This window comes from Anolis sagrei, chromosome 2 (assembly GCF_037176765.1).
Source record: "Anolis sagrei isolate rAnoSag1 chromosome 2, rAnoSag1.mat, whole genome shotgun sequence".
In the NCBI taxonomy this organism is placed as follows: domain Eukaryota; kingdom Metazoa; phylum Chordata; class Lepidosauria; order Squamata; family Dactyloidae; genus Anolis; species Anolis sagrei.
Window position 1 is genome coordinate 146,434,344 of NC_090022.1, and position 13,552 is coordinate 146,447,895.

The 13,552-nt window shown below is 41.7% G+C and overlaps 1 protein-coding gene across 4 annotated transcripts in view; it reads left to right on the plus strand.

Moving 5' to 3' along the window:
- The window catches only part of DGKA (diacylglycerol kinase alpha), a 67,010-nt gene that overhangs the window by 35,310 nt on the left and 18,148 nt on the right, over positions 1–13,552 (plus strand). Inside the window, exons 1-8 of one of the 4 annotated variants that reach the window (XM_060763896.2) lie at positions 2,319–2,611; positions 2,719–2,814; positions 3,830–3,906; positions 5,481–5,610; positions 5,833–5,913; positions 9,504–9,553; positions 10,970–11,044; positions 12,006–12,125. In XM_060763896.2, the coding sequence (XP_060619879.2) occupies positions 2,745–2,814; positions 3,830–3,906; positions 5,481–5,610; positions 5,833–5,913; positions 9,504–9,553; positions 10,970–11,044; positions 12,006–12,125 (603 nt within the window). In that variant the 5' untranslated portion in view covers positions 2,319–2,611; positions 2,719–2,744. Of the gene's footprint in view, positions 1–2,318; positions 2,612–2,718; positions 2,815–3,829; positions 3,907–5,480; positions 5,611–5,832; positions 5,914–9,503; positions 9,554–10,969; positions 11,045–12,005; positions 12,126–13,552 lie in introns of those variants that run through there. The other 3 variants (XM_060763898.2, XM_060763897.2, XM_060763895.2) reach the window with 3 other exon arrangements.

The following is a 13,552-nucleotide window of genomic DNA, read 5'->3' on the forward strand; positions in this document are numbered from 1 at the left end:
CCCTGCAATAAATTCACCTCTGTCATCTAGGGTCCTGATGTGAACAGTTGTTTTGGGTTGTAGGAGGCAAGGAAAATGAAATATCAGCTGTACCCTGCCCAGCATCCTTAGCTGGACTCACTACTTTTTAAAACATCATTAGCAGCACCAAAGCAATTAATGTGATTGGCTCTATGGCGGGGTAAGAGGCTTGGAGGGCCATGCAAACAGCATTGGAGAGTTTTGTGTAGGCTATGGACTATTTACCCCAAAATACAAATTGGAAGTCTGCTAGATAAGGGAACTATTCTCCCATACTTTGTAACACCATTTTACAACATCAAATTGGGTAGATTTGAATGCATATTCATAATTTACAAACTTAATGTGACTTGTACAGTTCTGTAATGCCTCTGACTGTAGGGGATACATTCATTTTCCTTGCCTTCTCACTAAGTGGGAGAAAGTGTCCATCTGTTACAGCAGGAATCTAAAAGCAAGATAGAAAATATTATGAAACTACTTAGATTCATATATAGATCTGTTAAGAGGAGTGCATGTTTAGGGCTCATCCAGACAGGCCCAAAAACCGGGACCTGTCTCAGTTTTACCAAACCACACCTCCAGTAAAACTGAACAATTTAGAGTTTCCCTGGTTTGTTCCAAATTAAATTAGATACCCCCATTAGATCTGGGCCTTCCTGAAAGGCCCGAGTCTAATGGGATATTGGACGTGTGGGGATCACTTCCGGGTAGTTCTGGGACTACCCAGGGGAAAGTCCCCTTCTGGAGCCCAAAAGTCTGGGATGGCATCTACCCCTCCCCCAGCCCCCCGTTTCCCCCTAAAAATAAAATAAAACTCACCAGGATATGTGGTGGGGTGAGAAGGGATTTTATCTCTCCCCCCCCCCCGCCCCCACTAGTCTGCTGAAGCATCATTTCCTCACTAAGAAGGCGTGAGGAAAAATGTTATGGTGGCCAGGTAAGTTTTATTTTATTTTAGGAGGAAATTAGGGGGGAATTTGGTGGGAGTGGGGACACAAATGTGCGCCAAAGCGAGTTTTTAAAACCCACTTTGGCATGGAATTTGATGCTGTCTGGCAGTACCCTTAGGTTATCAATTTTTTTGGAAGGCCTGACATTAAATTGGAATAACTTAAAGTACTTGTATGGCTTACAAGAAATTACTATGATAAAACCAAATATAGTTTAGCTGATACTGCCAATTGTTCTTAAGACTTTTAAGGTATCTACAGGATCCGCACTGAAACTGCACAAACAAGCCCTTTTCCCCACAGTGCATTGACTTGTCATTCATCTTCATGAGTTGAAAGCGAGTGATATAAATGGGCTTAAAAGTGGGAACTAAACATATTTAGTAAAGGATAAAGGCATTACCCAGTGTGATCCAGGTGGACAGTGTCCTGCTTTATTGCTGTTTTGAGCCTCCAAGTTGTTTCTGACTTATGATGATCCCGATGTGAACCTGTCATGGGTTTTCTTAGCTAGATTTATTCAGTAGGATTTGTATTGCCTTCCTTTGAGGCTGAGAGAGTCTGATTGGCCCAAGGTCACTCAGTGGGTTTCAATGGCCAATCACCTATTTAAACTTTGGTCTTTTTGAGTCCTAGCGTAGCACTCAAACAACTATGGGTTCTGCTTAGACGGTCTCTAAATATGAAGTTGCTGAAAGTTGTGAGCAATAGACACTAGAGTCTTGTTATATGCATTGTCTGAGGCACCCCACATTAAATGCTATTGGTGACAAGACCTTTTGGGCTGCGTAGATTGTTTATTGGTCCAATGAGGCATGTCCTTAATAGATACCTCTTAATTGCGATCTGCAATCTCTATAACTTTCCTTTCTGAAGTGGGATGCTGATAAGGGTTCAGTCTTGCCAGCTATTTACAAATTCCCACTCATCTCTGTAAAATGTGTGGCACTTCCAGCAATAATGCTGAAAACCTCAGCACAAGCACAGTGGCTCTTTTCCATTAAATATTAATGGAATATGGGTTGGCACCATCTGCGGCACAGGAGTATAAATTGCCAAATTGCTGGGTTTTCCCCTCCTTCCTCCTTGTCCTCTTCTTTTTATCGTATTTCTTTCTCCTCTCCTTTAAACCTCTTGCCCATTGTCTGGTCTCCAGGCAGCTCATTCTGTCCCTGAATGGGTTTGTGGCAATGGGATTGCTCTGGGGTAAGAGGTGCAACAGTTGTTCCGAGAGAAGCTCAGCCACTTATGCAGGTATCTGGTGACTGTCCCTTTTGACTGAGAGACAGAATGGGAGCATGCCAGGGTGAAGTGACTGCTGCTGCTGCGGCTGCTGCTGCTGAACCAGTTCTGTCCTGCCCTAGTGATGCCCTACTAGCCTGTGTTCCTCGGCTCCAGCCAAGAGTTTGCCTGAACCAGGAGCCAAGGGTGCTTTTGACTGCTCTGCTCCTCCAGGAGTTAAATCTGCCAGTGGCATTTCTCCCTCTCTGAGTCTGTGCAGCTGGAGCCTTGCCTGTTCTGTGGCTGCATGTGCTGTGGCGAAATTCCCAGTTGCTGCTCTGGAAACCAATTGTGCCAGTGAAGAATGTGCCGGCTCAGCGAATCGGTCAGAAGAGTGTGAGGAGATGAGAGAGAAGGTGGGGGGGGGGGGGGGAGATTGTGCCCCAAGCATCCTCTCTGTCTGCTTCCTCTTCATCCTTGCCTGGCTGCCTCCCGTGATCTCCTTGCCTCTTCTGTTTTGCAGGCATAGAGGGGAATAAGGACGACACCATGTCCGACAGCAAGGAATGGGCCACACTCAGCCCAGAAGAGTTCACCCAGCTGCAGAAGTACCTTGATTGTAAGTCTGTTTCCTTCTCCCTTTTTCTCTCTCTTTCTAGGCTAGTCACGTTATCGGATGAGGAAAAGAGACTGGTGGTTTGTTGGGAATGATATCATTATGGTTGGGAAGGTATGAATTATTAAAGCGGTTCATTGTTCAAAATCAGGTCATTGTGGAATAGCACCACCTCAGAGTTTGCATTCAGTTAACTTGATTTGCCAAGGTGAGTGAGAGACGAGAGAGCAGCCACCCTTTTGTGCCAGTAGTCCAGGTGAGGTTCATAAAATAACATGAATGTCCTCCTGCGTCTATCGGTCTCCCATTCCACCCAGTGATGGTGACTTCATGTCCTGTGTGGGAGTTGGAAATCTTCATTGAGTGTCTGCAGAAAAGAAATCTCAGGAAAGAAGTCTGGTTTCTGAGTAAGCTTTCTATAGATGGGAATCTCTGGAAGACTGCACTGTTGTTGTTGTTGTTGTCCTTGCTGTTAGCATTTATATTCCTCTTTCTTTCTCTCAAAGGAGATTTAAAGTGGCTAACAATAAAAATCATGCAATATGTAAAACCTAAAGCACATAAACATTAGAATATAATTGAATATAGGAGTATTAAAATACATAGTTAAAACCAGTAAAACAATAAAAAATTAACTACATAAAAACCCATTAAACTGCACAAATCAGCAGTTCTGGGATTGAAAAGAGCCAAGGTACTTATAAATCTTTGCTTCCTCCAGATTGAAGTTATTGGTCCAATCATCTTAAACAAGAGCATTAATAAATATGACATCAGATTGCATTATGTCTCAAGTTTTGCACCACTTCAATTAAACCGTTGAATAATATGTGCCAGATTTGGTGTTCTCATGCAGCCCACCGCTACGCATTACTCTTTCCAACTTGAGAAAGGATCACTGAGTTTTGATCCCCAGCCACCCCAAGAGTTTTACCTATTGATATACTCACTGGGCCATGGCATGTACCAAGTAATCTGAGCAGCATAGTTATCTCTCTATTCAATCTTTGCCTTACAGACAGTAGCAAAAAAGTACAGGATGTTCTCCGGGAATTTTATGGAGAGGGTGAATTGTCCCAACATTTGCAAGGAGATGTGAGTACATTCCTCTTTTCTTTCCTCATGCATTTTTTACTTTTTGGGAAATAGCTTGTTCTAAGAAATTGATTTTCCCAAGTGTTTATATATGCAAGGTGACCTTGCAAAGCAATATGTCTTCCCCTTCAATCCCTCTGTGCCACTTTTCCATCCCAGGCACTCTCTTCACAGCTCTCTGTCCTCTCAGTGATAGAATCAGTGGGTGCCTTGAAGGCCATCTAGCACAACCTCCTACTATGTGCAAGAAATTCAGAGCTAGAGTTTACCACCAGATGGCTCTCCAGACCCCACTTGAAGATCTCCAGTGAAGGAGAGAGCCTCCACACTCATAATTTTTCTGTTGTCAAGCTACTTTTATCATTAAGAAGCTCCTCCTAATGTTAACTGCAACTATACTGTTGTAATTTAGATATAATAGTTCTGTTCTCTGGGGCAGAAAAAACCAACCCTCTGTGTAAATGCCATTCCCCTTCAGATGTCTGTATTCGAGGCTGAGTGGAATTCCTCCTCCCTTCCGCATAGGACTTAACTTTCTAGACCATGACCATATTTTGTGTTCTCTCTATTTAGTTTTGTTTATATCCTCCTCAAAGTGTGGCTTCCAAAACTGGAGACAGTAGCGTATATGTGATTGGAATACTGCAGAATAAAGTATATTAGTTTATTCTACACTATTACTTCTTGCAAGCCTCGTAAATTATAGTTGTATTAACACAACCTAAAATAATGCTTAGTTTGTAATTGACCATACTCATAAGATTTTTACATTACTTATAATGCTGCCATGTCAGGTATCTCCTGTCTCATATTTATGCTTTTGAACTTTTCAGCTGTTCACACAACTTTATCCTGGTGTTCTGCTGATTTTTTTTGTGTTTGTTTCAGCCAGTTTATCAAGGAAATGTTGGCTTTTATTCATGTATTTTGAGGTATTTACTGATACTCACAGTTTCTGTCATCTACACATTCAGTCAGGACTATTTTCTCCCACCTACGAATATAACTGATTTTTTAGACAGTACTAGCCTCATGCATCCCTGTCAAAACCTCCTTCAGTTTGTGCAGCTGCAATTGAGAAGTCACTGAATATACATTTCCGCACAGCTAAAAGACTTCATGTATCCCTATGATCATTTAGTTTGTAATTACCATAACTAGATTTCTGACCAAAATATGATGGAAAACTTTGTCATATGCTTCAATGAAATTTTTTCAAGTCGTAGCCTGTCTCCTGCTCCCCTTGTCATGTCCTTACAACCCAAAGCCTTCTGCTATAGCCTCCCTTAAAAGTACCCTTCACATCCCCAGTTTATCTCCGTATTTGTTATTTCTTGTTTCTTAATGATTACTCCCTTTCCTGTTTCCATCATTCCTAATCCCAATTGCCACCAAGGTGTTGAGAGGAGGAAATTCCATTTATTCCTCAGCTGTCCCAATACAGTACATTTACCGCTGAGATGACCAAGTCTTCTTTAAATCAAAACTTTGACTTGTATCACAACCAATGGAATGGGCCATTCACAATATTTACTCACATTTCTCTTCTCTTCGTCTTGTTCTGCTGATGCCAGTCAATAGATTTTGAGGGCTTCAAGCTCTTCTTGAAAACCTACTTGGAGGCCGAGGAAATCTCCAATGATCTTTGCTGCCACCTCTTCATGTCTTTCCAGACTACAGCAGGACAAGCCACAACAGAGCCAGGTATGTCTTCTGGTGAGGAGACATCCATTGGAAACACTGTTAAACACAAAATTTATTGACTGGAATGGGGTTTTCATCCTTTTTTTAAAGGAACTAAATCTGTTGAAATAGAAGAAAGCATTACCAAGCATCTCTATAGGCAAGTGTTGGGCTTGGTATCTCGTAGTCTCTTAATGAAGGATTACTGACAGATATTACTTCAATATTCTCTTTATCTCTCAGCCAGTGGTTTTGTTTGCGTCAATGATGTTTCTTGCTACTTCTCACTACTGGAAGGTGGACGTCCAGAAGACAAGCTGGAATGTGAGTACTTATTTGTTTGTTTAGTTATCATATCAGAAGCAACATGAGGATACAGTTATAATGTATTTAAAAAAGAACACAAAGTTTAAAAACTTGGCATTATGCTAGGTTTTCTTTGACCAAGAGCTGGCTACTTGGAGTGCCTCTGGTGTCGCTGTGAGAACTCCTCCGTTGTGCATGTGGCAGGGCTCAGATTCCATTTTAATAGGTTGTCTGTGGTTTGCTCTTCTCCACACTCGCATCTCGTGGACTCCACTTTGTAGCCCCATTTCTTAAGATTAGCTCTGCATCTCGTAGTGCCTTCCAAGTCCCCCAGTCTGTTCAGTGCCTTCCAAGTCACCAAGTCTTCTGTGTGCCCAGGAGGGAGTCTCTCATCCAGCATCAGCCACAGATTGAGGTTTTGGGTTTTAGCCTGTCACTTTTGGACTCTCATTTGCTGAGGTGTTCCTGCGGGTTTCTCTGTAGATCTTAGAAAGCTGTTTCTTGATTTAAGATGTTGGCATGCTGGCTGATATCCGAATGGAGGATTGGCCAGAGATGTCACTGCCTTGGTCCTTTCATTACTGGCTGCAGTACTGACTAAATGGTATAATTTCTCCAGTGGTGTGGGGTATAGACATCCTATGATAATGCGACAACTAATGCAAAAGATCAAGAGCTTTAGTTCAGATTCAGATTTGGTGAGCAAGAAAGCAAAAGTTGATGATAGATTCTTGGGTAGTTTTTGTATCTCAAGTAGATACATGCTGCTACCATTAGATAATAGGATGCGCCTTGTTCCAGGACTGTCTTCTCACCCCAGTTCTCTACAAAAGTTCTTACAGTGCCAAACACTACAACACATGATTGCTATAGCATAAGTTTCACCAATGGTGAATGATTCAGCAGATGATATACAGCAGAAAAGCAAACCAGTCCTTTCACTGATAGGGACAGCATCCCTTCGGTGGTAGTATTGGGATCCCAAACAAATTCTGCCCAGACATATCTCTTGGCTATCAATCAAATCAGATTCCCATCACTGGCATATATAGGTAGATCATAGAGTGGGTGGAAGACAAAGCTAATAAAATAAGAGATTCAAGGATTATATAGTGCAGAAGCAAATAAAGAAAATGAAAGTGCACAAGCATGACTCATCTGCCCCCAGATGATTTAATGTATGAATTTTAAACCAACATTTTATAGGTATGAATAATTTTAATGTATGTTTCAATCTTACGTTTATCTGTTTTTAATCTATAGTTTAAATGGTTTTGGGTTTTTAATTCTTGTGCTATACCCCCTCCAAGCCTTGAGGGGAGGCAGGGTAAGAAATAAATTTGTTGTTGTTGTTGTTGTTGTTGATGGTACTGCTGCTGCTGCTGTTGTTACGACTACTACTAGAACTGGATAAGGGGCAATCATTTTCCCTTTACAGACATTTACCTTTTCCCAGTCTCAGACTACAAAGGAAATGCAAAAAGTATCCAACAAGGTCATTCATACAAGTTGACTCTGTTATGTAACCAGAAAACTGTGAACATGTGGCCGTGATGCTAATAAGGATGGCAGAATCCATCAGCCTGCTAAGCAGGAGCTGAGTTCACTCCAGGATGTGTCTCTGTGGTGCCCAATTGACCCACCTTCTCTTCCATGGACACAGAAAGTCTTACATTCATACACCACTTCAGTATGACCTGAATCACTCCTATTTTTTTTACACTTTTTCGCTTTTATTATGTGTATAGATATAGACATACATAGAAACATACAATCTTCAAAATTCAACAATAAAAATGCAAGTATTTTTCCCCAGTCCCACCCCTCCCCATTCCCTCCTGAAAACCTCTACCCTTGACTTCTCATTAGATAATACAAGGTACAGAAATACTGTTGAATATTTATACCTCAGTATATTTGAGAGTTTAATCATTTTCCCCTGGTTACCATCTTATACACAGCCATCTGTCTAAAGTGCTCAAAAGTATTCATTTTGTTTTCTTCATCATCCTGTATCTTGTTTTACATCATTTCCCCCTCCTTCTCTGCCCCTCCCCTCCAGGAACAGTTTGTTCCTCTTGTTATACTTATTATAATTGTACAATCCTGAGGATAGTCTTATTTAATTCCTTATATCTGTCTTTCCCCTTTTATTCTTGAAATGAGACCCTTCCATTTAGCCTCCCAGGTCCTTCTTGTTTGGCCCGTCCTATAATAACTTTCCCTTTCATTCCTAAATATGTGTCCTTATTTATATTTATTATTTTGATTCATTGTTAGACCATTTATTTCACAATGTGGTAACTCTTACATGCCCTGGGCAGTTGCATTCAGCCTCCATCCTATAATTCTTCTCCTCACATTGTTCATATACATCACTATAATTCTTTCATCATAAAATACTCTGGCATTCTGACTTTGCAGAAAGCTTTTTAGGCTGTAATGATGCCACTTCTTGAAATTACCATTGTATGTCCTCAGGGGCTGTTTCAAGGCAGAGGGAAATAAATGTTTCTCTGCCTCTAAACTGTTCAGTGATTTTTGGCTCAAGTCTACGATATATGAAAGGTTGTAGTTTCCCTTACAAACCAGTCCATGTTTGTTGTTGTTGTTCATTCGTTCAGTCGTCTCCGACTCTTCGTGACCTCATGGACCAGTCCACGCCAGAGCTCCCTGTCGGCCGTTACCATCCCCAGCTCCCTCAAGGTCAGTCCAGTCACTTCAAGGATGCCATCCATCCATCTTGCCCTTGGTCGGCCCCTCTTCCTTTTGCCTTCCACTTTCCCCAGCATAATTGTCTTCTCTAGGCTTTCCTGTCTCCTCATGATGTGGCCAAAGTACTTCAACTTTGTCTCTAGTATCTTTCCTTCCAGTGAGCAGTCGGGCTTTATTTCCTGGAGGATGGACTGGTTGGATCTTCTCGCAGTCCAAGGCACTCTCAGCACTTTCCTCCAACACCACAGCTCAAAAGCATCGATCTTCCTTCGCTCAGCCTTCCCTAAGGTCCAGCTCTCACATCCGTAGGTTACTACAGGGAATACCATGGCTTTGACTAGGCGGATCTTTGTTGCCAGTCTGATCTTTGTTGCCAGTCTCTCTAGTCCATGTTTAGAGAGGCCTTTTTCTGCATCCCTCTACCTTCACAGGGACATCTCATGCGAACATGAGGGAGGGCTTTCTCAGTGGCTGCCCTCATGCTCTAGAATTCCCTTCCCAGAGAACTAGCACCCTCACTACTTTGTTTTTGCAGACAAAGGCTTCTTTGTTTAGATTGGTGTTTTATTATTGACTGTGCAAAGCCCATCCTACCAAAATCGTGTTCTGGATCTTGCTAAGATTTTTTGCTGGTGTTTGTGTGTTTAATGATATATGATTCAATCTGGTTTTGATTTTTTTATTGTTTAATCTTATTTTAATTTATATATCTTCTGGCAGTTCAACATTTTCTTTAGTTTGTTGTGAACCACTTTAAGTCTCAAATTGGAGAAAAGCCAGGATGGAGATGATGATGATGATGATGATGATGATGATGATGATGGAGATTCTCATGTTCTTGCTGATGTCTTTTCCAAGAGTAACTATTTCTGATCTTCTTTTTCCTCCCACAGTCACCTTCAAGCTCTATGATAAAGATGGGAATGGCCTTCTCGACAGTTCAGTGAGTATCATGAGACTTCAGAAGCTTTAATTCTCCTATTTCTTCATTCCTCTTTTCTCTATTTCAAGCAGAAGAACTAACTCATTTCCTCCAGTGTCCCACAACATGCACACAAATGTGTGTTCATGTCAACACATATCCAGGTGTGGCAACCACCATTCACTGGGAGCATCTTAGTACATTATGTCTTATGACAGTCCAAGAATATCTGGATGTGTAGCCCTCCAGCTATTGTTGAACTGGGACTTCTGTCATCCACGATCCTGGCCAGGCTGAATTTGCAGGAATGGGAGTTGCAGTCCAACAAAATCTGAAGGACCATACATTCTGTCTTCCATTATTCTTCCCTTGATGATCCTGCAAATCTACTACTGATTACCTTTTTGCATGACTCTCTCTGTTTTTTTTTTACTCATATGAACTTTGTTTTCCACAAGAGATCACTTTCATATCCTCGGGGGCTAAAACATTCCTTTCCAGCATCTCCACATTTTGTAATGTGTTAGGAAGAGACTGCCCAGTTTGAAGTCTGCTTCCATCCTTGTTATAATTGCTAATATTGCTGCATTTGGAAGAAGTAATTTGACACATTGGATGGAATTATTTTCATATTTGCTTTTCAAAGTTGTATTATACATGTGCTCCCCTGTCCCAACTGAACCAATGTCAGAAACCAGATCCCCAACCTCATGTGCAATTCTGGCTTACTATATAAAATGCCCTTGACATAGCTCCTGCACCTTTAACAATTGCATAACAGGGTAGAAATCATCAAGTGGAGTGTTTGCCTATCTGCTATATCTTCTGCCAAAGCAAAGGTACTACAGTGTTTCCTCGCTACTTCGCGATTCGCTTTTAGTGGACACACTGTTTTGTGGGTTTTTGAAAATATTAATAAAAATATAATATATTTACATCCTTTGGAGGCCAGGGACCCTGAAAGTGCGGTGGCCTGAGGTGCGGTGGGGAAGACCTTCCTCCCTGGCCTACTGCTGCCTGCGTGGCTCCAGAGGCTCTGCTGGAGTCTGTGGAGGCCAGGGAGCAGACAGGGACCCTTGGGATGGGTCGGGAGGTGGGTAAGGAAGTGTGGATAAGAAAATAATATATAAAACAATATATAAATATTAAAATTAATATGGCATCCTACTGTGCAGATTTTCACTTATTGCGGAGGGTCCTGGAACGGAACCCCCACAATAAGTGAGAGAACACTGTAATTCTGTTTTGACCAAGCTGAGATGGCTTCTCCTGTGCACTCTTTGTCTTCCTTCTGTTTAATGATGTGGGGACCTCTGTTGTCAAACTGAAGCTCTGATCCCCAGCTGTATTTCTGTTGCATGTTTACATATCTGACCCTTTTTATTTAAGCTCCCCCCTTTGCTTTCAACATGGATTTCAAACTGTATTCTTCTGCAGGAGGTGGATCGCATAATTACACAGATGATGCGTGTGGCTGAATATTTGGAGTGGGACGTCACAGAGCTTAAACCGGTAAATATAGTATATCCTAGTCAAATTTGCACCAGACCCATTTCTTGCCCCTACATGCACACGCATGTGCATCTCACTGGGACATACTGCTCTGCAGTGTTGATCCTGAGGCTAGATGGATTACACCCGGTTGGGAAGATGTTGCTTTCAGCACAAGAAATTGGAAAAAAAATACTTTTCCAAACTCTATTCTGTGCTGACCAGCACCAGGCCAGGGAGGTATGCATTTCATAAATTTGCATTTGTGAGAGAGGATCTGGAGTCACTTAGAAAAGAAAGAACTGGAAATCAATTGCTATGACCTTGCATTTTGTTGATTGAATATTTATACTAGAGTGACCAGTCCCTTTGCTGCTTGTGCTTTTGTAATTTGCAAGAGGGTAAGCCCCCATTTCTTTGCCTCTTTCCCCATTCTGAGATTCAACAGGCTTTGTGGATACAAAATGTGTGCAGTTGTTGTTGTTTTTTCTGTGAGTTAATGCTAGATGGGCATGAAGTTTCCATATGCCATCACTGATGAATGGATCTATTGACATACCTAGATCATTGTCCTCAGAGAATATCCAAGGAGGAGGATATGAGTTGCATTCTAATATATATAGAGAGAGCGGGGGCGGTGGGAGAGAAGGAAAGAGAGATAGAGGGTGGGGCGGGGGGAGAGATAGAATGGAGCTAGACCTGGTATTGATGTCCTCTGAAGCAAAAAATTCCCATATCTACAAGGGATACATTTCAAGTCACCCACCCAAGGATACCTAAAGCAATCTATAATCACAAACCTTATGTTTTGACAATACTTGCATTGGAAGCATACTATATAATTGTGGTGAAAGACCTAGAGGGCCTTACAAACTCTTCTGGGGACAGTATTTTTTGTAGTGTGGATAAGTGAAACCGGGGATATAAAATTTATGGATAAGGGGGTCACGATGAACTCTTCTTTGATCTTCCTTTAACTCAGATCCTGCAGGAGATGATGCGAGAGATTGACTATGACGGCAGTGGTACAGTGTCTCTGTCTGAATGGCTCCGCGGTGGAGCTACCACTGTCCCACTTCTGGTGCTGCTCGGACTGGAGGCTGTAAGTGTATTAAGGGTCAAGATGGAGGCTGTGGAGAAAGTGGATGGGCTGAAATTAAAAGATAGGTGTGCAGTCTACCTGCATTCTTATTTCATACATAATATTCGGATCTTGTAGAAACAATGTTACCACAATGTTGTCAGAGCCTGGAAAGATTTCTTTTTTTCCCTTTTTACTATTGCTCCCAGAATCCCCCAGCATGCTTGGCTAGTAGCCATAGAGGCTGGAAGATAATGGGAGCAGTAGTTAAATAAAAAAGGAAACTTTCCCTGGCTCAGACAACTGTACAGTATGGGCCCAAGAGATTATTCGTAGTGCCCCATCTATACCTGCCATATATAATCCAGGTTATCTGCTTTGAACTGGATGATATGGAAGTGTAGACTAATATAATCCAATTCAAAGAGATAATCTGGATGCTATATGGCAGTGTTGATGGGGCCTCAGTCTCAGACATCAAAGAATAAAGTTGATTCTGTCTTTCCATACTGGTACTTCCTCTCAATAAAAGTTCAAACAAACTAATGAGGTTCGGGAGAAGCCTAGAGCATCCAAAGCCCTGCCTGCTCATGCTAGCCTAGGGAGAAGGTGACTGTGTGATGAAACTGTAAACTGTACTGCCGGGGTACTCAGAGCCTGCCCTAAACTCCTGCCCAACCAGTGGAGATCTTGCTCATCAGGGGGAGGCACAGTTATGATCTAAGATGGACATCCTCAAGCTGTGGCCCTCCAGCTGTTTGGGACTCCAACTCCCAGGATTCCTGGCTAGGACTTCTTGAAGTTGGAGGGCCACAGTTTGAGGATGCTTGATCTAGGGCTTTTAAGTGTTTTGGAAAATTACTTTTGAGACTGTAGTTCCTTGAAACCTATGAGTAGTCATTTCCCTAAAAGTAATGTTTTCAAATTATTGCTCTGTAGCTTCAGAAACGATTTTGTGAGGGACAAATTGAAAACAAGACTAATATATTGCCCCTAAATGCAGCTACAAAGTAATGCAGATCATTTCTGTGCTATACTTTTCTCCATAGCATTTATGGTATTCTAGAGAAAAGGTTTCCAAGTTCTTTTTTTCATCTACTCCAGTTGCATGGGCGTTTTATATAATGTAGTAGATTTGGATGCAAAGAGAAAACATTATAAATGTGACCACAAAACTATTAGAGAGCATAACCTTTTAGAGAAGAGCCAAAAACCCCTTTAGAGCAGAATTTCCTCTTGTAGTATACAACCAAATATATTTATGCTAGGCAGTGACAGCATCAGGAAAACATAGATTTGCCAGTGCATAAAAACAGCAGAGCTTTAGAATTGTGTTTATCAGTGCCTCAAAAAAGGTACTTTCCCATAAAACAGCCAGGGTATCCCTCTTGTATCAAAACAGCTATCAAGCAGTCACATAGTCAAAAGGAAAGAGAGAGTGTGTGTGG